The sequence below is a fragment of the Miniopterus schreibersii genome (genome assembly GCF_964146895.1).
Source record: "Miniopterus schreibersii genome assembly, chromosome: 4".
Lineage (NCBI taxonomy): Eukaryota > Metazoa > Chordata > Mammalia > Chiroptera > Miniopteridae > Miniopterus > Miniopterus schreibersii.
The window spans coordinates 72872901-72897515 of NC_138105.1; the positions used below are offsets into that span (position 1 = coordinate 72872901).

Here is a 24615-nt window from a genome sequence, read left to right on the forward strand (position 1 = left end):
GTACACAGAGGTGGCATAGGGGCCCCAGCATGGCAGTGAAAGAACCCAGATGGCACGAGGCAGAAGGCAAGTGGCTGGAACCCCTCCCAACACTGAGTTCACCAGAGGGAGCTCACAGACAGGAGCAAGTGCCTGGGGTCGGGAAGTGGGTTGGGGAGGGAAAGCAATCCAGGCGGGAGGACAGGTAGGACAGGGTTGTCTCTGCAGAGCTGCCCTGGAGTCAGAAGAGGGGTGGGTAAAGCAGGAAGGCAGGGAAGGTTCCAGGCGGCTGCTTATTTCCCCACGAGAAATAAGGGAATGACAATGTAGAGGGTGGCTGAGTGTGGTGTGGGGAGGGAGGGACCCAGGATACATATGCAGCAGAAGACAGGGCAAGGCAGAGGCCTGAAGGGGACAGGTCAGTTTCTGCTGCCCTCATGGGCACCATGCCCTTCAGCTGGCAAAGCTCAAAGCCAAACACGGCAGCTACACACCAGCCTCACTAGCACTGCTTCCTTCTGCCTGTCTCCTCCCAGGGCCTGCCTTGGCCCAGGCAGCTGGTTCCTTAAGTTAACCTTTGCCATAAGGCCCCCAAAACGCAGTGCAATAAAGATAAATTAAAACTGTCACACACAAAAAGGCAGTGCAGATTTAACCACTGGCCTGGGGAGGGCTGTGGGGGTGGGGGGTCTGGTCTCTGTGGGGTGGGAAAGAGGGTCAGCAAGAGGAACCCAACATCAAGGACCCTAAAGCAGGGCAGAAGTCAGGTGACTGAGGGTATGTGTGTGTATCACTGAGGGGAAGGTGGCAGCCAAGAGAGATGCTGAAAGACACCAGAAGCTGCCCCAAGAGAGCAAGGAGTGAAGGAACAGTGGCCCGAGGTGAGATGAGGGGTTCAGGGATAGGCGGAGGCATGGGTAGATGGATCCTCTCCGAGGGTCTCTGGACAAATGACACAAATGACCCCATACTGAGAAAGGCCAAGCTACTGAGTGAAATGCAGCGGCCATGAGAGGGCCGGAAGGAGAGGGAAGGCAAGCAGGCTGTGAGAGGCCCTTACCAGTGGTGCAGCACATCATTGATCAGGTAGATGAGGTGCAGCCGCAGCTCAAAGTGTGCCCCATCAGCTGTGATGCGGTTCCGGAGGTGGCCTGCCATCAGCTCGCAGTGTGGAGGGGACTTAGCATTGCTGAACATCCAGTTCTTCCCAGCCTACAACAGGCAGAGCAACAGGTGAGCAGGGTGGGGCTCCCCGAGCCAGAGCAAGGGTAGGTGCCTGGGGAGGTCAGGGCATAGCTGAGGGTGTGGTGCCCAAGGGCTGGGCCACACGCTACAGCCTCTGCCTGCCTTCCTCCTCTCTCTCGGAGGTGCTCAAGAGGGAAGGGCAAGAATAGACGGGGCATCTCCACAGCAGCCCTGGCCCAGACAGGCCTCAGTGGGCTCCCACCTGTCAGGAGCACTAGGTTCTGGGAGCGCTGAGCCCACCCAGCCCCACCTGCCCTCACCGAGATGGCATCTTTGGTGCAAGTGTCAATGATGGGCTGCAGAAGGTTGTCAAACTCATTCATGTCCAGCTGGGTCTCCTCCAGGAGCTTCTGCATCTGCTGCTCTACTGCATGGGCCACGGCCGCTGTCACCTGCTCCTGGGAGGTCAGGTGGGACCAAGACTGCCCGTCAATGTCCCACCACAGCACCAGGAGGCCCCGGCCCTCATGTCCAGAGCCTCAAACCCACACCTGGGGCAGTCATGGCCACGGCAGACAGAGAACAGAGCGAGACAAGATACAGGGGAAGACAATATCCACTCCCCAGGTGACAGATGGAATAATTAAGACCTAAAGGAACAAGGAACCTCTGCAGGCCAATTAAACACAAAAAGAAAGAGAAGTGAACAGATAGTACAGAGAGGACGTATAAATGGTCACTAGTCAGGAGAAAAAAGCGCAACCTTACTAGCAACCAGGGAATTGAAAATTAAAACAGGATGACAGAGTTTTGCCCGTTACACTGGCAAACTGAGAGACTGCTGACATCTAGCGCTGCTGTGGGGACAGGCAGTCTGCTCAGGGATGGCTGAGGCCTGACCACCCAGCCTTTTAGGAGTGGCATCCAGAAACTGAGGGTAAGTGATCTGGCATGTTTTGTCATCAGCAATACGACAGTAATATTAAATATAGTAATAAAACGGGTTGGTGTTTCAGATGCCTTATTTTTTGCTCATCTCATTTTCCATGTGATTCACCCTACTATATTTGGCCAAAGTATCAGAACTGTAACGGATCAGAACAGAAAGGTCCTTCATCACAACAGCTTGGAGTGACCTGGCTAGCAAGAATTGGTGCCAATGGCACCAAAGGCCACATGGCATTCTGTTACATAATTTCTAATGTGCAATCCCACTCATAGGTGTCCACCCCAGCAAAAACCTTGTGCAATGATTTCACTGGAATGAGGCAACCTCTGTCCAAAGTAAGGGATTGGGCTAAACACGCCATGGGTAGTGGCAGCACTGTCCATAGCACTGATACTTGGTAATAAGTCCTCCTGACAGCTATTGTTGAGTCCCAATGTACAGATGCAAAAACTGAGGCACAGAGGGTGAGCTTCAGATCCTCACCTTAGGACGAAGAGGGGAAAGGGGAGGGTCCTAGGCCTTCTGAGGGCACTCGTCTTAGGGCTAGTGGAGTGGGAGGGAAGAAAAGGAGCAGGCCTCGTACCTGTCTGAGGGCTAGCAGGTGCTGCTCCTGCTGCTGCAGGTTCCACTGGCTCTGCTGGATGAGCTCATCCATGGACGGGGCTCCCTGGGCAGGTGGGATGGGTGCAGCAGGAGCTAGTGGGGGCTGTGTGAGGGGTGGCAGGGCTGTGGCTGGCTCCAGCTCTGGAGCCTGCTGCTTGCAGATGACTGGCAGGAGAGAAGAAAAGGTGGCCAAGTGAGAAGGTGGCTAGGGTCTAAGTGTCCCCTCAGCTGCTTCTTGGGCAGCTCTAGGCCACAGGGGTTCCCCTCCCTACACTCACCATCCACAAGAGGATTTCTGCACAGTGCTGCAGCCACATACCCTGCCTCTGCCACCCCTCGACCAAAGTCTGCCAAGCTACCCTCACTCAGCCTGGCCCTCCTGCCCCACTCCCAGTCCCCCAGAACCTAGACCCAGGCCTTTTCCTGTGTCCCTTCCAACGCCTTCCGCCTTCATACCAGTCTTCTCCTTTGCAGACCTCAGGATTGTAACCTTGCTACTCTTGCCAACACTGTTTTTCCCAGTGTTCTCCGGCACAGATCAAGCCAGAGCCCACCCCCCCTCCACCCTCTCCACCTCACCTAGGCCTGAACTGATGCTAAACCCAAGCCACAGCCCTGACCCCAAGAATGTCTCTCTTAGTCCCCCAGCTTCCTCTGCCACCATCCCCTAACATACTCTTCACTTTCAGGACATCAAAGCCACCTGACCTCCAGCCAGCGAGCCCAAAAACCTGTGGTCCCATGGGAGAAGCAGGCCAGCACCCCTGAGCACATGCTGTGGCCTATCACCCCCTGCACCTTGCTTTCCTTATCCTGACAATGTTTGAGGAAAGAGACTCCTTGGCATTCTGGAGTCAATCCAGAGTGAGCCAGCGTGAGACACCCATACTGCTGGGTCAGGTGGGTGTGTGCCCTGAATCTGGCCAGATGAGAAGGGATAGAAATTTGGGTGGCGGAACGTGGGGGTTCTGATGGGAAGGGTTGCTGAACAAAATGGTCTCCCCATTAGCCACTGGGCCTTATCTGGTCTGAATATGACCATGCACTGCTGGAACCTTCCTGAGTCCCATCCCAAGGGGACCTGGCCTTTGGACAAAGATAGGCAAATGGGGCAGAGGGTGTCACCCAGGGCCCATCATGGGGCATGCAGTCACTTCTTAGGTCTGGCTGAGCCTTCTGGTGTTTGCACCCAAGGACACCCTCCTCCACCCTCCCAGACACTTCTAAAGCAAATCTGTTCTCCTGCTCTCATTTCTTCATTTTCTCCCTCTTCACTGATTCCTCCCCAGCAGCCCCTAAACACACCGGTCTTAAAAAACTTTCCCTTAATCTCATGCCCCTCTCTTAACAATTTTACAGCCAAGATTCCCCTTCAATTCATCTCCCCTTTATCTTACTAGCCCAGGGCAAGTCTGGCCCTGCCCACCCATCCCCACCCCTATCCCCACAGCCCCTGGGGACATCCTTATTCAGCCAGATGGCCCTGTCTCAGGTCCCTGTCTCACTCAGCCTGTGTGGCTGCCTCCTCAGCCCCTTCCTCTTCTCTCTGAAGCCCCCAGAAGAATCTGATATATACCTATGGCTACAATTACAATGTGCACACCACAATGCCCAAATCTATCATGTTCACCCTAGATTCCTTGAGCTTTGGACCTAATTACAGCCCACGGCTTTCCACAGGCATCTCATGCAGTCATGCATGCCCTCTTACCCCATGCTTCACCCCACTAGGCCCCACTGCTGATCTCTATGGCTGGCACGGCTGTGCCCAAAGACCCAAGCCAGAAGCCTAGAAGGCACAAACCCTCATCTTTCCCTTGCACCTCACACTAACAAGTCAACCCATGCTGTCAACTTCCTAGATCACATTCTGGTCTGTGTCCCTGCTGTCACTTCCACAACTCTGCTGTCACCTGCATCACCCTTGAAACTGGTCTCCCTGCATCCAGTCCTGCCCCCTCTACTTCTCCATATGGCAATTACAGTGCTGCTGTTCAAAGTGTGGTCTGAGGATCAGTCAGGTGATACCAAGACTAGACAAACACAGAAATGGTGAGGGAGAACTTGATGCTTTTATAGTAACTTGACATTTCATGGCTCACATTTTTACTATATTTTGCAAAGGTGTACTTTCCACAACAGAATGAAAATTTTAAAAAACAAAAACTGGTCCTTCACCAGAGTTTTCAAAACATCATTCTAGAACAGTCCTGGGTCTCAGTCTTTACAGTAGCTAACCCTGCTCCAGAACACAGACCTGAAACCAACCCTTCAAGAGACCTCCAAAGCTCCCAGGAGAATTCCTAAGCCTAGAAGAATTCCTTGGCAAGCCAGCCCTCCCTACTCTGCACCCTCACTTTGGGCCACTCTAAGTACCCCTCCTTCTCTGGGCTTCAGCCACCCTGAGCTTTTGTCCCCTCTACTCCCCAGTCCCTCCCTAAGGTGCTTTCCTCTGCCTCAACACTTTTGTCTCCTCAGCTTCTATCTGGCTAACTCTGATACATCCTTTAATCCCAGCTAGATATTGTTACCTGCAGAAAGCACTTCATGAGCCCCAACCTTCCCCTCCTAGAAGCACCCTATCCTTCATGGGTTATGGCACCAAGTCCTAAACAGCCCTGGATTTCTAACCCTACAGGGTGAGGTGAGCGAGCTCCCCCTCACAAGGAAAGCAGCACTCACCCCTGGTCACTCCAGCCAAAGCACTGGCCTCCCCTGCCTGGTTATGCCAACAATATCTACCTGGTGCCCCAGTTCATGGATTCGACCCCTTAACCCCACCTGCCCCCAGGCTGAGTCCCTCAACCCAATTAGGCTCAACCCATTGACCTAATTCAGACCTTACCATCAAATGCCCTGTTCATTCCCCTGATGGCCTCACTGGTCCCAGCTTCCACTCCTGCTTCCTCCAGCCTTGCAACACTGGCCACACGAACCTGACCCCACCACTCTTTTGTTTCAAACTTTCTCCTGGCTTCACACTTGCCTGTAGCAGGGGTTTTAAACTGGTGTGCAGGGGCTAAGGAGTGACTGCTCGAGAGACATGTAAGCACATACAACATTTTGGCTACAATTTCAGGAAGCTGATCTCCCCTAATTCCGTCTCAAACATGACTATGCACAAGAACCCCTGAACTGAGGGAGAAAACCCAAACATTCCCCTGGCATTTCCACTCCAGACCAAACGCTTCCCTTCTCCACACGTTCTATGCTCCAGCCATGCCGGGCCTCTCATGGCTTCTCCCATGGATACCTAAACACACCAAGCTTGTTTAAGCCACTGCACCTTAGCAGTTTGTTGAACACTACTATGTACTACGTATTACAGCACAACAATGACCCAAAACAAAGTTTGAAGCTTGTAGTCCAGGGAACAGTTTTCAATGCTCCTCAACTTGGGAAATCCCCTACTCATTCGAACAACATATTTAGAAGCTAAGGATTCCCTACTGAACAAGACAGATGTAGAAGCTTACCACCTGGTAGCTATTTATTATTCAAAGGCCAGCTGTGATTCCTAACTCCATTTTAAATCCTTTGAGGGCAGGACTGGAAGGCTGATGCACAACTCAGTGAACATCATAAACATCTGCCAAGAACTAAAACCCAGATGGACAGTACCTTTTGATTTGAACTGCAAGCAACTGAAATGCACAAAAACCTTGCTGGACCCCCGAAGAGCCCACAAAGGAACTGAACAGTGGCTCAAAAGAGAGTCCCAGTCCAGCCTCAATCACTTCCTTCCTGGAAAACACTGAAGCAGTTACTCTACCGCTAAGCTCAGTCATCACGTGTGCAAAAACAGCAGAAAAATCCCTGATCCCGAGCCTGGAAAAAGGATCTATAACCTCGTCCTCCATTACACTCCGACCCAGCAACCGCTTGCTGCAGGCCTGGGAACAGCGGAAGGGCATCATGAAGGCCGAGCTGCCCCATTTTGAAAGCATGCGACCCCAAAGAAGGCGGTTTGTGGCAGAGCCCGCACTGGAATCAGAGAAAGGAATCGCTCGAGGGTGCAGCCAGAGAGCTGAAGAGGACTCACGCTGCTGCTGTTCCAGCGCCAGTTTGCACTTGTAGTAACTGTAGAACTCGCCTCCGAACAGAAACGAGAATTTCGGGTTGTCCTTCTGTTTCTCCATCGTCATCTTCTCAAACTCGGGCCCGTTGCGAGCCACGAACTGGGCCAGTTTGTCGATGACATTTCGAAGCTCCTGGTCTGGAGAACCGAGAAAAGGCCACGCGGGGCGTCAGCGAGGACCGCCCAAATCCGGGGGCCCTGGCGTACCAGCCGCCGTCCGCCGGGTCGGGGTCCCGAGGGGTGGGCCCCGCAGAGGCCGCCCTAGTACGGGTCCTGGTAGGGGCCACAAGCGCGCCGGGAATGCGGAGACCCGCGGGAGAGGCCGCAGGCGAACTCGGGAGGCCGAGCCCCGCCCCCTCCTAGGCCGGGGGAACCCAGGAGGCGGGGTAGGCCACCAGAGGATGCGGGGAGATAGAAACGGTCCCTAAACCCGGGCTGGGCCTCACCGTCGGGTGGCAGCGGCATCTCCATGGCTCCTGCCGCCGGGAACGACCTCCGGCGCCTCTCGATCCCCCACCAGCGCCGTCTGTGGAAGCCGGCCGGAAGTGGCGCGAGGGAGCCGTTTACAGCGGGCCTCGTGGGCTGCTTCCGTCCGCCACTTACGGCCGTCGCCAGGAAACCCCGGAAATGAAGACAGGAGGCGGGCGGAAAAAAGCCGCGCGAGGCAGGGGCGCGGGAGGGGCTAGCGTTGCGCAGGCGTGGGGGCTCTTTGGCGCTTGCGCAGACTGGGCGTCAGTCGCCTTAGGCGCCAGAACGGCCAGAACGGCCAAAACGGCCTCCGCGGCCGTAGTCTGTGGCAGGGCGTCTCTGCTAGCCTTCGTTGCAGCCCAAAGGCCTGGTGGGACGCGTTCTCCGCGGGGCAAGGGGACTGGGAAGTTCTTGCCCGGGTCAGGGTCTGTGTTTTATTCTCGGGGGAGCTGTAGTGAGGAAACTGCGAGGTGAGTCGAGTCCGGGAGGCTCCCAGGCCAGCCCTGCGGTGGAAATAGAACCAGGAGTCGCCCGGCTTTGCGAGGATCGAACTGGGCTTAGTGAGGTTCCAAAGATCCTCCCACTTGGTTTCTTTCGCTGGCCCAAACGCTTTGCTAAGGAAGACTTTGGGATGGGATCTTCCCACTCCCACTGGCCTCATACTGCGTGGCTTCCGCGTAGTGGAGCACCCACGGCCGACCTTCGGTGACTCTCTTGCAAGGCTGCCCGGCGCCTTCTTGAGAGGAACAGTGATATTCCTTCTAAAATGAGTGTGGACATTAAGAAAAGCCCAAACCTATAGAGAGTTCTTATGAGTTTATTTGAACCAAACTGACAATTGTGGGGAAGCAAAATCTCAAGGAATTGAGAAAATGCTCTGGAGAATGGCAGTTCGGCAGATTATGTTATACATTAAAATAAAAAGAAGAGAGCGAGCGGTAAAGAAGGTTACATGAAATCCGTTGGTGGTAGGTTAAGGGGGTGGGAGAAAGTAAAGCGGGGAAATAATCTGAGAATGGATAAAAAGGCAGAATAGCGAAACATAACTTTTACGTTGCCGAGCACGGGATTGTTAACATTTATAGCACATAGAGATGGTATGTGGGGAACAAGGTAACATTGAGGAGTTCTGTGGTCTCAGATGTTGTGGCCTTGTACTGTGGGGTCAGGAAAAGATTATTCTGACATTTCAAAGGTATGTTATCTTAGCCCTGGCCAAGGTGGTTCAGTTTATTGGGGTGTGGTTGCTGGTTCTATCCTGCCCAGGGCACATATCTAGTTTTTGAGTTAGATCCCCATTCCTTGTCATGTACAGGAGGCAACCAATCGATGTTTCTCTCACAATCGATGTTTCACATCGAAGTTCCTCTCAAAAAATCAATAAAAACGTTCTGGGGTGAGGATTAAAAAAAAAAAGTATGTTTATCTTAAATGCAAAAAGAAAATTAGGCTCGCTTAAGGTAAAGATTGACCTTTAACAAGAAAGCTATAGGCCTGGGACATAACTACCCGCCATAACCTGCCTTTAGTTAGGAATTTTTATGTTCAGACCATCCTATGAGGTTATTTTGTCTCTGAGTGTAAGGTCTGCTGTGCAGGCCTCCCCTGAACTTGACAGGTTTATTATGTGGCCCCTTTTTCATCCTCAGGATGAAATTAATGCATGCTAATTGTGGGGAAAGATAACAAGAAGTAGCAAATGAGGTTGGCCGTTTTTTTCTGTGCAAATTGATGTACAGGTATTTTAAGTACACTTTTTCATTGTTATAAATTTCTCATTTTGGGATTGCGTCCTATATGCCAGATATTGCTTTAGGACGGGTCAACAAACTCCTGTAAAGGTCCAGATAGCAAATATTTTAGGCTCTGTGGGCTAAGAGGCAAAATTGATACTATGTAGGCACTTTCTTTTTTGTTTTAGTTTTTTAAAAATTTATTGATTTGAGAGAGAGAAACATCACTTTGTTCCACGAATTTATGCATCCATTGGTGGTTTCTTGTATGTGCCCTCACCAGGGATTGAAGCTACAACCTTGGCTTATCAGAACAACGCTCTAACTGAGCTACCCAGCCAGGGCCTTTGTAGGTACTTTCATAACCCAAGAGAAATGTCCATAGCATTTTTATTGGTGGAATTCAAAATGTAATCAGTTTTTAAAAAACAGGTCTATTAATAAGAATGGAATGCTTTTTGAGGTTCCAGGTTAGTCTTTCCTGTCATCAATTGATTGCAAATGTTCACCTGTAAAGACCAGTTTTGGTTCACAAAAATGGGGGCTGGATGTGGCTTATGGATGGACAAGTCAGACCTAAGCTTTGCTCTCAGAAGCCCACAGTCTATAGGGAGGGACAGCAGAGACCCATAAATCAAGAAACTTACGACAGAGTTGTTACTAAGAAAAACAACATGGTACTGAGACCTTAACAAGGGAGGAGGGCAGGCCTACACTGATAAGGTTATCTAGTAACCAGATCCCAGTCAGGAGCTAGCCATGTGAACACTCCGGGCAGAAGTTCACATTGTGGGATTTTTCTGTTTAGTTTGATGCTTAGTAATCTGGATAGTGTGGGCATTTTTCCATGTCAGTAAAGGTCTTTATCAAGATGTTTTAACTTGTGATCCACCATGGATAGACTTCAGAAATAACACAGTATCATGCATATATGAATTTTTGTGAATTGAAGATACACAGCATTTAGCAGAATAACAGGATCTGTGAGCCAAAACAGGTTGATGAATCTGTATTGTCATTTTTTAATAACTCCATATGACTCTGTGGTGTGGATTTATGGTAATTTATTGAAGCCAGACTATGGAATCTCTTTGGTTGGTTCCATTTTTAGACCACTATTAAAAGTGCCTTAGTATATATATAGATCTTGTGCTTAATCTAAGGGTATGCACATGTAATACTGATAATTGCGCGGTTGCCTCCCAGAAAGATTGTACACCCACGACCACAACTTTCATAATTCTTTTCATATTGCTTAAAATGCATTTATCTGAGACTGAAAATTTAAGCATCACAGGGCATCACCTAGGCTCATTTCAGTGGACCAGTCAGACTCCACTGGTTAGAAGAAAGCAGTAGAGTTATTAGAGGTAGAGGCTGCTGCAGAGATGGTTTCTAAGAATTTGGAAGCAAGACTTAAGTAAACAAACTGCACACCTCTGGGTGAGAACTTGCTGAAGAGACCTACCTAAGCAGCAGAATGGAAAGAAGTTTAAAACCACTTGCATGCCCACTTTGGTCCTACAAATGTGCAGTGAAGAATATCCCATATCAGAAGTGTATGCTATATTGTGCACTGCAAACTTATCCCAGGGCTTAATTGTAACACATCCCTATAATGAAACACTACAACACCATGTACGTAGACACACAAATCAAGAGATAATGTTTAGCCCTAGCCAGTTTGGCTCAGTGGTTAGAGCATCAGCCTGAGGACTGAAGGGTCTCAGGTTTGATTCCAGTCAAGGGCACGTACCTCAGTGTGGTCTCCATCCCTGGCCCGTCAGGGCATGTGCAGGAGGCAACCAGTCAATGTGTCTCTCTTACATAAGTGTTTTTCTTTCTACTCTGAAAAGCAATGGAAAAAATACCCTCGAGTGAGGATTTTAAAAATATATATTTAATAACAGGGAAATGCTTCTGGCATATTTTTAATCTTTTTTTTTTATTTTTTTATCCTCACCCAAGAAAGTATTTCTCATGGCTTTTTTGGGGGGCAGTAGACAGAGAGAGACACCAATGTGTCACACTGATTGGTTGCCTCCCGCACATGCCCAGACCAGGGCCAGGGATGGAGCCTGCAACTGAGGCACATGTCCCTGGCTGGAATTGAACCCGGGACCCTTCAGTCTACCAGCTGAGGCTCTAACCACTGAGCCAAAACAGCTAGGGCTCTGGCATATTTTTAAAAAGCATATTACAAAATAATATGTACAATATTACCATTTTTTTAAAAATGTGTAAATCCTCCCGCTCCCTAGATACAACTGTTCTGTTCAGTTTCTTCTGTATCTTAAGAGATAAACTATTCACAAACATGTTTATGTATCTCCATACAGTTTGGAAATTGTTCCCTCTATACATCTTTCTCATTTTAAAAAAAATGTTTTTATTGGTTTTAGAGAGAGAAGAAGAGAGAGGGATAGAGAGAGAAACAGCGATCAGCTGCCTCCTGCATGGCCCCTTCTGGGGATTGAGCCTGCAACCTAGGCATGTGCCATGACTGGGAATCAAACTGGTAACCTCTTGGTTCATAGGTTGGCGCTCAACCACGGAGTCACACTGGCCGGGCTTTCTTATTCTTTTTGACATTGTAGCTTTAACAATTTTGTTCAAACTTAAACACATATAGATAATAAAAGTTACTTAAAACTTAGGGGGTGACAAGAAATCCAGACTCATATCCAGACCTATAGTCTCAATAAAGCCAGAGCTTGGTGTGGCTGTTACCTCGTTTCCCATAGTAACTGAACCCCATGTGGTCAACTAGCTGAAGCCACAGTGGGAGAAATGATGTGGGAACAGAGATGGTCCTGTCTTGTGCGGGAGCCTGGAGCATTCCTTGGGCCTGATCATGTTATCAAGCAAACCTCTGGTCACATGGGAGTTGCTCTGAGACCAACAGGTATTACAGTCCCTGGGAGAAAACATTCCTGAGTAGCTGTTCAGACTCTCTTCTCTGAAAAATGGGGCCATCGCTAAACCTGGCCCTTAATTGTAAGACAGTGACCCCATCTCAGGTCAGAGCTGCTCAAAGTCCTGCTGGAATTGCAGTGGCAGACTGCAAAGCCTCTTGGATCATCCACACATGAGGGCTCCTTCAGGGTAACTGAAGCAGTGTGGTCCAGGCAAGTGAAACGACAGGATATACTTTTGATTGCACCGACTCCTCTTAGGGGTGTATGACTAAGGTAAAGAAAAACAAAAGCTCACTATTGTGGCTGCTCTGCTAGGCAGAGGGCTCTTGGCTTAGAGTCAGACACTCCTGGGTTCCAGGCCTGCTCCATGGGCCAAGCCAACTTCCTGTTTCTATTTCCCTGTGTAAGATGAGGCTAATATATCCCACTTGGGTTCTAATGGTTAAATTAAGCATGAATACAAAATGTGCAAAAAATACTTTGTGAATTGTAAGTGCAAGTTAAAACATTCCTGTATGCCCCTCAAATAATTACCCTGTGGGTTCCATAGCATTTTTTCATGTATCTCCAACATAGCACCTACGTGCTACTTAGTTACATACGTATAAATTAAGCTGAGTGCTCTGAGGGTAGGAGGCTTATATATCTCAGCTTTCTGTACTTGGATCAAAGTAAATGCTCAGTAAATCACAACAAAATGTTTGAATTAAAAAGATGTGGGCAGTTTTAACAGAAACATACCCTTCTAGGAAAGGGTGGAGGAATAAAATGAGTCAGTATAGTCAGGCTGCTAAATTACTAAGACCAAATAGGCTGAGGCATGAGGAAACAGTTCTAGTCTTGCTTCAATTAGGTGAGGACTTAAACTTTTTGAAAAAATATACTTTTATTGATTTTAGAGAGAGAAAGGGAGAGAAACATTGATGTGAGAGCAAAACATTGATCAGCTGCCTCTTGCACACACATCCCCCACCAGGGATCAAGCCCACAACCTGGGCATGTGCCCTGACAGGGAATCGAACCTGAGACCTCTTGGTGCATGGGATGAAGTTTAACCAACTGAGCCACACCTGCCAGGGCAGGACTTACACTTCTGAACTCTTCATTTGTGTGTCAATGCCTGGATAGGTAACCCTCTGTAGGACTTAGGAAGGAATTTACATCCACTAGCCAGACCACAGGACTTCTAGATTACCATCACACCAGTCCATGAGCTCAGAATGCAGGACTGATTCAAGAATGTACTTTTTACTGTAAGAACTGTTTGTTTTTACTGTAAGCATTCTGGATAGTGCTTAGTTGTGTTTCCGATTTGCAAATCCTAGGACCCTACAGATTTTTGTCATTTATTTCTAGCCAAAGCCTGACTCTTTTGCTCAGTCAACTTCACCTGCCATTGGTGGGAATGATTTCCAAGTCACATCGGGGGAACTGGGCTCTGGAGGCCGACTTAAGTAGCTGGGTGATCCCAAACAAGTGACTTAACCCCTTTGGGCCTCATTTTCACCTATAAAGTAATAAACAATGCAAAGGGAGTATGAGAATTGTGTGTGAAAACCCACCACTGCATCGGGCATTTAGTAGGCATTACGCCTCCGAAATATGCTCCATAAGCACAAGCTGCCACAACGTTCTTGGGTTTTACGTTACTCTGTTTAGTAAAGGCATGTAATTAACTGATCAGCTGTGATTTCTATAGTTTTATTCTACTATCTCATAAATTCACAAATCACAGGTCCTAAATTTGGTTCGGGAAAAATAAGGTTTGCAATACTCTTGGATATGAGAACCAGGTAGGTTGCTCTTTCTACCTCTTGTCTCTTGTTGCTGGGCACACAAGACGGTCACTCACTGACAAACTGGGACCAGTCTCAATTCCCTGGAGACCATCATTTATTTTTGGTAAATGCCATCAAAGAATATACAGTATCATTCCCACGGAACAGTCTACAGCATTTGTCTTGAAAATAGGTGACGATTTAAAAAAAAGAATTCACAATTTTCAGATCCTTTAATAATTTAACATTCTCTGCCCTTAAGGCTGTTTGACCCTTAACAAATCAGGTCTGGTTACGTCCCAGCAATAATAAAGGGCCTATTGCACTATGTATGCCAAATACACAGCAAAATTCAGAAATCCCAGTGCTGCTTTACCGGAACATATTCTGGCTTCTCTCCTTTGTAATAGGAATTCGATTTTCCCTACAATGAATGACTTAAAATACAGTGTTTAAAAATTCTACATGAAGTCTCAATACAGTGATCAAAACACTATTTAAAAATGCCCTCTGAGCCTCAGTTTCCCCTTCTGTAAAATGAAGGAGTTGGGTTAGTGTTGCAGGCCAGACCACACCACAAGTGGGTAAACTGAACTCGTTACCACAAACCCCAAAGGTGAGGAGTGTGAGGGGAACAGCTGCAAATGTGAACGTGGGAGGCAGGAGGAGGGTAGCAGACCAGGGCAATAAGTGGCTAGAAAACCAGCCTTCAAGGGATCAGTCAGCTCTGAACTGTCAAGTCTCAAAAGTATGTCTTTGTCTTGATTTGATGATTTGGTCTAATATGATTGTCTCACTCATTCCAGTGTATGTACTTACTGTAAATTTATGTAAATAATTAAATATCCCATTTATTAATTTATAAACCTTAATAAAACCAGTCATTTCCCCTCACCAGCAGATTTTGCATTGGAAAGGAAAAGAAACATACGCAAATTTCAGCAATACTGGAAATTTCATTAAACCTGAATGGAGGCCTAATTCATTTTGGAGTTCAATTATATGTTCAAGGAGTCAGTTACTCTAATCATAAAGACAACCACCACAATATCTTTGCAGTGTAAAATTATCCACATTTGTTACAAAGATTTGAGAAAAACTCAACTGTAGACTTGACTGCTTCTGGTGAAGGCACTCAGCAAGCTCATCACCAATTACACCCTTCAGGATTGCCCCTTTTCAGATTTCACATAGCAATCATCTAGAAACTTGGGGCCAAAGTAATTAGAAAGCAAGCAAACAACAGACAACAAACAGGGACTCCTGAGGCTGGTGGTTCATAAACTTACAGGCCAGAAGGCATCCGAGACCTCTCTAAAAGTGGCCCAATGGGAGCTGACAAAAAGAAACCTCTTCAATACAAAATTCCAATTATCAAAAACAAACCAAGAGTCAAGCATAAGCTACATCATTTACTCTCTGAGTGGCAAAAATGTCTCACCAGGAGGAAAAGGATGACTCCTGTCCCATCTGTTGGGGACGGTGCTAAAGGAAAAGCAGCCATCGCCATAGGCCCCACCAGCCCAGTCAGTGATCCCTTCCAGGAGGGAGGATACAGCCCTTCCTGATGCCAGGAAAGACAGAAACCCCCACCTGGACCTTGGCGCACAGGTTATCGTGTGAACCTGCCAAAACTAACTTTTCCTATATTTTCTTTTTTTAAAACAACTTTTTCTTGACCAAAGCATCTGATTTGACAAACCAGATCCTAGCTTGGTGCTCGCCTCTTTCCCCCTTCACCAGGACATGATTCAGATCCCAATGTAAGCACCAAAAGGATAGGCCATAGAATCAAAGCACTGTGCTCTTGTCTGTCACACAAACCATCCAGATAATATTCTTGATTCATTCTGTTTTCAGCCATTGTGGTCATTTGAAAGGTGCTTCTCAACACCCTGTTTCCTACCAAATGCTGATATGTATCAGACAGGCATCAGCAGGGGAACTTTTCTAGTTTTTAAACATTTAAAAGCAAAAGGGTTTTCAATCAATAAGCCAGTCCTTATGCATCCCCTTCTGGGAACCAAGACGTAAATACAACTCCAAAACATTCCCTACAAAAATGAGAGATCGTCATGAAATCAACATCTCCCAGACATCCTGCTAAGCCGTCACAGCAGTGAAGACCCACCAGAAGAGACAAAAGAGTCAGAAACAGAGCTTTAAACACTTAGCATGATTTCCTAGTGATCCTTCTCCCAGCCCCGCAGTCGTCTCCTCCTTACCGCTTTAAGAGGAGCAATGCCCTGCTCTGCTGTTTCCTCTGGATCCCAACACACAATTCTGACTTGTAGGTTAAAGAATCAGCCTCCAAGAATTCAATGCTAAACACAATGGCTGTTCATTTGAGAGCGTTTGCCAGCAATTGCAAATAGCCATGGGCTGACGGGGAAACTGAGTCCATCTCCTTGCCCATTCCAGGGTCTATATCCACAACGATTCCGCCTTTCCAGAGGATTATCTGGAAATGCTATCTGAGAAGCAGAACAAGAACTCTGAAATATATGACTTGGGGATTAAGTCTACACAGAAAGGTAACACTCGGCCAAGATCTTCATAGTGCCACTGCCCTCAGATGACAAACTCCAGGAAGAAAGGGCATGGAACACCAGAGCTCAAGGGTGGTGGTCCTCATTGCAGGGAGGGCATCCTGCTGCCCTGGGAGGCTGGGAACCCCAGGGTCTTCTGATAGTTGTGCACCATACCCTCAGCTGGGCTTACATTCACTGGTTGTCAGAAGTTTCTGGTAGTGCTGGGGATGGGTGGGTTTGGGGGAAGCTGCAGAACGACCCACCCTATCCTCTAGGCTCTACACATCATAGCGGTTCAAACTGTATGAGTTTGGGTAGCTCTGCCGGCTGTACTGGAAGTGGTCTGTTAAGGTGTTGTTGCGGCCATACTGATAGTCCCCATGCTGGGGGAAGAGGACGCCGTTGTGGGGCTTCTTCAGGGGGCTCCGGTGGTGCTCCTTGCTGCTCAGATCCCCTGTCGTGATGGGGAGGAGGTGCTTCTGTGCTTGCTGATTTGCATCATACTTGGTCTGCAGGGTTAAGAGAGCAGTGGGACACTTGGCTCCTTCCCCAGGACACATGCACAAGGCAAAGGGCAGTTCAAGATTTACTGTCAAGCAGCCCTTCAAGGCCAATGCAAGGTGTCAACCCAAGCAGGGCTGGACATGGCCAGTGAATGGTTAATGGACTGGCCCTCCCTGTTAGCCACCTTATGTCCTTTCAGAGGTCTAAACAGAGCCTACAGGAGCCTGACAAAGCCTCAGCAGACCCAAGCCATGGCTGGAGTAAGGCAAGGGCTGGGGTCACCCATGTGGGAAAAGGCAGGCCAGGACAGGAGGGGCTGCGCCAGGACCATAAATCAGTTTGGCAAAGCTGGGTGGTGGCCTCTTAGGTTCTGGTGAGGCCACTTCTTTTCCCCCCTCCACCAACTCTTGGTGCCTCCCTTGGTGTCAAGGGGTCAGACAGCCTCCTCCACCCCAGACTCACCTTGTTGTACAGGAAGACCCCCAGGATAGCCGTCATCATACCCAGGACGTTGGTGCTGGTGACCGGGTTCCGCAACATGATCAGGGACACTGTGATGACCATTATTCTCTTGGTGGCGTTGGCGACTGAGTAGCTCAGAGGGCTGATGAGGTTGAGGATGCTGAAGGCAATGACGTTCTGGGCAAAGTTACAGAAGCCACTGACAGCCAGAAGCAGGAGCGTCCAGGGCCACTGGGACACGTAGGTCTACAGATGGGAGCAAGACAGCACCATGGTCACATGCCTGCCCTGGCAGAGATTGGAGGAGGGGTACAGAGTGGCTTATTGGGGGTCAGTTGGTGGGGAGCAGACCCAGGTGGGTTCTGTTGTGATACCAGGTGCTTTATACACACAGCCTCTAATCCTCACAACATTCTGCATGGCACAAGTCACTACCATCATCACCACCTTCACTGTCTTCAATGTCACCATCATCAGTCACCACCATCATCAACCACTACTGTCATTGTCATCAGAGCCATGACTACCACCACCACCACCATCATACCCACCATCATCATTACCACCATCGTCATCACCACCTTCCCCTTCTGCCAAGAAAGTGGAGTCTCAGAGAGGGACATCAGGTGTCCAAAGGGTACAGAGCATGGGGTGAACCAAAAACTTCCCTCGTTCATGGACAGTGAAGGCCAGGGCTCTGGGGTTAACACAGTGAGGTCTGCTTACTGGACATGGTCTCAGTCCGATTGGGCTCTTGTAACAGACACCACTGGCTGGGGGCTTACAAACAACAGACATTTCTTAGCTCTGGAGGCTGGAAGTCCAAGATCAAGGAGATTCCGTGTCTGGTGTGGGCTTCTTGGTGTTTTCTTGTGGTGTCCTCAAGTGGTGGAAGAGGTGAGGATGCTCTCTGGGGTCCCTTTAGGGCACTGATCCCACTGAGGAGGGCTCCATCACCCTCATGATATAATCACCTCCCAAAGGCCCCACCTTCTAACACCATCACATTGGTGGTTGAGTTTCAACATGTGAATTTTGGGGGACACAAACATACAGACCATTAGCAGACATGATGCATTCTATAAGACAGGGAGGTCCTGGGAAGGTAGCCCCTGAGTGTATGAAGGATCCACCCAAGCCCAGGCGGTATGGCTCAGTGGTTGAGCATCAACCCATGAACCAAGAGGTCACCAGTTTGATTCCTGGTCAGGTCACATGCCCGGATTGCAGGCTTGAGCCCCGGTGGGGGAGAGGGAGACCCTTAGAACACAGTATTTCAATTGTTTAGTAAGTCCTCAATGTCGTCGACAGGTTCTGAGACTTTAAGCGAAAGGACATATTAACGAAACCAGCTTTACCAGAGGCTAAGTGATACAAACAAGAGTTAAGTTCCTACAGCATCTCACCAATGCTATAACAAAATGACATTAATGAAGGACCTGCTGTACATTTTTAATAGAACATGTTCTAAGGACAAGTAAAGCTGCACAGAATCTTAAACCTTCTCATTGCTTGACCCGCAGTTCTCCCCAGGGATTCTCACTCTGAAGCAATTATATGTGTGTATAGTAGGGTCATGTATGTGAATAACTGGAGAAGGAAATGTTGCAAGGAACCAAATGATCCAAAAGATATTAATAAAAAATCAAAGCAGTACTAAATTCTGTGATGTTAAATGGGAATTGGAAAGAATTGGAATGAACTCTCCTTTCTGCCCCTAAATACTTCTTTCCTAAGTGTTTCATTGCAAAGGCTTAAAAGCAGTGATAGCCCAACAGCAGTGAGCACACATGGCACTCACATTGCATTTCTAAACACCACTCTCCACTAAAAGCAACCTGGGTTCCCCAAGGAGGGATTGATGGCAGGTCTGACACTGGAGTTATACAGATTAAGGAGGAAATCCTGCTGGACCAAAAGTCACCAAAGGCTGACGTGCTGTCAGAAGGGCAGGGAGCCAACAGCACAGACTCCATCGGTCAAGACAGTTTAATTTGAATGTGAAAATAATAATACAACTAACACAACTTCGTAACGACAGTAAAAAACATAAGAGAACCCTCCTCCACCCCCCGAAAAGGAAAAATAAACCTCATTGGTTTATTTGCAGTCAGCTCTAACTCTTTACTCTGAAGATGGTCACTAAAAAGGAAGAGAAGCATTGCACTGCCTCTTGTGCACTGTACTTCAAGGTAACAGACTAGTCCTGGTTGATGATGAAAAATTATTCACAGAAAAGTCACAGCTAAGCAATGTGGAAGGGAAGTTAGAACACAGAGCCAGTTTTCTTCTCTGATAACTGGAGATAAACTCCACTACATCCACAGGTGGTGCTAAGGATTAAAGACTAATGTCAAGAGTCCAGTCAGATCTCATTAAGCCCTAATAAACATTTACTCCTTCCCCCTAACTCAGGCCTGGAAGAACCACGCACACCTCCTCATCACTGCCAGCTGCATTAGTTTCTAGCACACTCTCTGGAGGCTAGCTTGGCACAGGAGGTAGGAAGACACTATTTCCTGTGCTCAGAGAACTACAGCTACAACTGGAGGACACGAAAATATGTATAGAAATGACACCAAGAAAGGAATCGAGCACAGTTTTAAAGTCAGAGTGAGATCTGAACCAGGTTATCAGGACAGGAAAGTCCCCCATGCTGTTTTTTTCTTCTTTCATGCCACTGGTGCAAATTCGACTGCTATCAGCAGCTGGGATCTAGCATGCTGGAGAAGGAAATGCAAAGGAAGCCGACTTCCTCAACTGCATACAACATCAGTCATGACAAAGAGCTGAGTATTCAAAGACCAGGCTGTTGGAGGCCCCCGTGGCCCCAAAGTCAACACAGAGGTGTAGTAACTCCCTGACAAAGAACCTACTTTGGAACCAGTCAAGAAAAAAGTGTGTTCTCGGTGCTGGCCAACTCACCAGGTCACTGCTGACCAGGAAAGCCGAGAGGTCCACCAGGACCCATGTGGGGATCATGAAGAAGATGGCATGGCAGCCCAAGATGTTCAGTAGCCTCAGATGGTGGATCCGTGAGTCTCTCAATACCTGAAGAGAGAAAATCTCATTATAGGCCAATTGACACTGTAAGTGGCAAGGACTCTAGTTACTCAGGATCTAAACACAGCAACTGTAGGTTAATTCTGACATCAGACCTTGACTGCCAAACCTGCAAGTGTAGCTGAGACACGCAACTCATGCCTGAAACAAATACAATGTTTTGAGAAAAGAAAAACAAACAAAAAAAACACACCAGCAACACTCAATGCCTCAGTGCTGGTGAAGCTGCAGTGAAATAGGCCCTCTGAAATCCGAGTAAACTGGTATACTTCTGTTTCAGAACACTACCAGGTAAAGTATATAAAGAGCCATAAACATATCTTCTGACCCTTATTATTATCTTTATATAATTATTATATCCTTATGTAAGCCAGTCATAAAAAACCTGAGACAAAAACACTGTAACTTACTGTGTTACTTACAATGAATAATTGGAAATAACCTGCATTTGCAGCAGAACTAACTGCATTAACTGCGGTACCTGAAAAGAGTGTGCTTGTTACACGAGTTAAGAGCAACAAGTTAATGATATGGGAGAATGCAATGTTATAATAGTAAATGAACAAAGCAATGTATCTATAATATTACAACTATCTAAAATGTATCATTAATATTACAACTCTAAAAACTGTGCAGAAAATACCCCTAGCATTAATAGTTCACTCAATAGGGTAGAAACCCTGGGCAGGGAGGCAGGTCTGATTCTTCATCTCTAGCACCCACTACAGTGCCTGGCACATAGTAGGTACTCAATCCTGATTTTTTTCATATTGAGCATATGCTAATTGTATAATAAAAAACATAATCTCTTGGAACAAATGCGCTCTCTCTCGCTCACTCTTTTGTTCTTTCTCTCTAGAGCACGCCCCCACCTTTCCACCCTCTTCTTCCCTCAAGGCAAGTACCTTTGCTCTCTCCTCAGCTCCAAGGGCCTTTCTTTTGCCTCTGAACTTGTTTCCTGAGCCCATGCAGCCCAGCTGGCTCACTTTTTCTACTTCTGTGACTTTCTAAATAAACCTTTGCGTGCATTTGAAAATAAGTAAGTACGTAAGTAACAACAACATACTCTCTTTTGAAAAGTTAAACAACAGAAAACCAGCAGGACAACATGCTTTTCTTTGCTCCAACACCAAAGAAATCCCTACTTGGCCACTTTTTCTAATACAACCCGTGCATCCCCAAAACACCAAGTGTACCACAGATGGTGCCTAAATACCTTTTTGGAGAAAATATTCTGAAGCGAGAAGCACAGCGTGGCAGCAAGAGCACTGATGAGCCCCCACATGTCAAACGACAACTCGGTGACAGTGGCCAGCAGGACGCCGCTGATGATGGGGATGAGTGACAAGTACACCTATGGGAGGAAGGCAGGAAGGGCTGATGGACCAGAGTTGAGCTGGGCTGCTCAACATAGACACCCAGGGGAAAGCCTCAGCTGCTCTTTCCTCCCTCACCAGAGAGACATCACCTATCCCTTTGGACAACAGTATTGGCTTGGACAACAGTATTAGCTGTGACAGCGATGCTTTGGAGGTTGGGGGAAGGCAGATGGTTATCATAGTACCTGGGGCTATGTTACTGTGGGCAGCCCCACTCCTTATACTATCACCCCCATTAACAGCCCTTGCTCAGGGCCAAAAACTGGGATTGCACCTAACAGATCTATCTAGCTGTCACCACCAACACACTAGGGTCTGAAACCTCAATCCTCCAGGAGACTGGCAGGGTCCCTTTTCCAACATGCATTTACCACTGGCTGGAACACTCCCACAATGCCTTCTCTAGCTGGAGAGCTACTTCCTCTTCAGGCTTCAGTTTATATACTATTCATGAGAACTTTTCCCACCCATCGTCCTGCACGCCACCCCCCCAGTCAGGTTCCTAGGCACAGAGATCTCCACCCGTTACAAGTGTCTGTTACTTCATCTGTGTCTCTGCACTCCTTTAGGGTGGGTCCTTGTTCACTGCTCTATCCTAGTGCCCAGCACACAGCAGGTATGTGCTGGGATAGGAGGCTTTCCTCAAGGTCCAAGCTTTCCAGGGCCTGGTACAGGGAATGGCTTCTGAGCACTCTGCTGGCTAAATGGCTCCCAACTTCCAGAGAAAGGAAAATCGATTCCTGACATTTAGCTCTTCTGACTCCCAGCTCATCTCTCTCCTACAAAGGACTTTCTTAAAGAACTGTGGAGATTTTAGAAGATTTTAGTATTGGGGAGGTGAGCAATCCCCTCTCCCCAACCCACCCCAGGGCAGAGCAAGGGCTCTAAATTCCAGCTTCCCCACTACTGGCTATGGCCCTTAGGCATGTGACTCTCCCCTTACAAGTCCCATTTCCTTCCCTGAGATCAAGAATGACCTGCTTTATCTTCCTCACAGGGTGGATCTATACTTATTCTATCATTATCAGACTCCTGTCCAAGTCATTCCCTACTGTTTCCTCACTGTGTGAAGTTTCCGGCTCCTTGCTCAAGCCAGGTCCAATGTCCTGTACAACGGGGAAACCTGATAAACATGCTGTGATATCGAGTGATGCAGCGACAAGTCACATCTGACATTACCCTGGGAGCAGGCAGAACACACCCAGGTCTTACAGGGAAAAAGATAGGCTGAATAAAAAATCACCTGGAGGTGGCCCAATTTCTATAAGTTGATCCAAGGCACTGCTGCTCTTAGTTATATAAAATAAAGGATGCCAGAAACCAACCATGTAGAAAAGAGGCGCTCTGTCCAGCATGAAATGGATTCCAGCTGGGACAACAGTTCTACTTCCACTTGAGGACATAGCAAGGCTGTCTCAGGCTAAAGCCACAGCTTCTCTCACCCCAAGTCAGGAAATACCCTGGCTTGGCATATTAAACAGACCCTGGATTGTTCCCAAAGCATATTCCTTATGCAGCCCTGGATTCTGTCATTTTAACTTCCATTCTAAAACATTTCCAATTCTTGGCTGCTTTTATTTAGAAGACTTTGATGAATTTTGCCCAAATCAGTCTCCTTTGACTAGCATCTCACTTCTGACTCTAGAAACCTCCAAACTGACCATGCTGTCTCTTGCAAAGAAGTGAAACTCCATTCCAGCACAAAGTCATCCTCGGTCCCACTGGAGGGGAATGGGTGCCTGGCCAAGATGGGCCCAAGTCATCGGTCTACCAGATACTCCAGGTAGGTAATCAAAACTGGGAGGAAAGTGGAACCAGAGAGAGGGCAGTGTCCATGAGACCACGCAGGAGAGACAACTCAGGGAAACCACCACTGCTAAAGTCACACCAGGGTGACTTAAGAAAATTAGCAGCAAAAGGGCCACCAGAGGTATCTAAACTGACTTCCTTATTTGACAGGAAGCCTGGCAGCCTGCAGGTCAGGAGCCTGGACCACGTCACCAGCTGGGCAACTTCCTGGAAGCCCTTAGAGTCCCCACCTGCCCAGAGAATCCTCCTGGGTTACCTTTGTGCTCTGCTTCTCTTTCATGATGATCCGGGAGAGGAGGACCACCCAGATGGGCATGGTGGCCTTGACTGCAAAGAGAAACAAGGGGCTCTCAGGTGTGGCTGCCTAGACCAGGGGTCCATCCTGGGAGCTCCTGTCCCAACATCTCCGCGGGTTGAGACAGCTTGGCAGCCCCTCAAAACTCTTCAGTTCTTCTCGTTCTGTGGTCCGCCCTCCCTTTGCAGGCCCCCCCCCCCCCCCCCCCCGTCCAGGGCTTGTCCCTCCCCAGCTAACAGCCTTGGCAGCATTGCAGGTGAGACACCACCCCACGACCTGTCGCCGCACCCACCGGTGTGTGCGTAGGACACTGGCACCTTCCAGATGCTGACGTGCGCCGACACGGACGCGAAGTACTTGCCGAAGGCGAGGGGCAGTACGTAGCGCGGGTAGAAGCGCGGTGGCAGCAGCGGGCCGGGCGACGGGTGCGGGTCGGACCCGGAGCCCGAGACGGGCGGCGCGGGGGGCACGCGCCAAGCGCGCAGCAGCGGTGGGAGCCCCGCGCACAGCGCCAGGATGTGGCACAGCGACACGGTCACGGGGAAAGGGAAGGCGCTCAGGATTACCTTGTTGACTACGTTGCCGCCCGCGCTCAGCGCGTACCACAGCAGGCACAGTGCCGCCACCCGCGCGCCCTCACGCGCCCCGCCGCCGCCGCCCGCCGCGCCCGGGCCCCCCGCGCCCGGGGCCGCCGCCATCCTACCCAAGCGGCCACCCCTTCCCGCCCGTTCGACGGCACTACGAGGGGCTGAGGCGGGGCCGAGAGGGGCGGGCACGCCAGCCAACGCCGCCTCCCATTGGCCGCCGACTCACGTCACCGCCGCGCCCGCCACCACGTAGCGAGAGCAGGCTCCATGTCCCGCGGGTGGTTTTCCGGTGGG

At 48.8% G+C, this 24615-nt stretch overlaps 2 protein-coding genes across 3 annotated transcripts in view; both read right to left on the minus strand.

The window, feature by feature from the left end:
• CHERP (calcium homeostasis endoplasmic reticulum protein) overlaps positions 1-7328 on the minus strand; it is an 18795-nt gene extending 11467 nt beyond the window's left edge. For both annotated transcript variants that reach the window (XM_081134380.1, XM_081134379.1), the window contains exons 1-5: positions 7241-7328; positions 6759-6932; positions 2697-2881; positions 1485-1622; positions 1040-1191 (exon numbers count right to left, since the gene is read on the minus strand). In XM_081134380.1, coding sequence (XP_080990506.1) covers positions 1040-1191; positions 1485-1622; positions 2697-2881; positions 6759-6932; positions 7241-7265 — 674 coding nt within the window. In that variant the 5' untranslated portion in view covers positions 7266-7328. The remainder of the gene's footprint in view (positions 1-1039; positions 1192-1484; positions 1623-2696; positions 2882-6758; positions 6933-7240) is intronic.
• A 6460-nt stretch (positions 7329-13788) lies between these two features.
• On the minus strand, positions 13789-24449 carry SLC35E1 (solute carrier family 35 member E1). Its single transcript, XM_081133930.1, has 6 exons — positions 24027-24449; positions 23696-23766; positions 21468-21605; positions 20114-20239; positions 17189-17434; positions 13789-16731 (listed from the first exon to the last, which is right to left on the minus strand). Exons 1-6 carry the CDS (start codon positions 24430-24432, stop codon positions 16501-16503), a joined length of 1218 nt encoding a protein of 405 aa, XP_080990056.1. The 5' UTR covers positions 24433-24449; the 3' UTR covers positions 13789-16500.
• Positions 24450-24615: the final 166 nt, after the last annotated feature.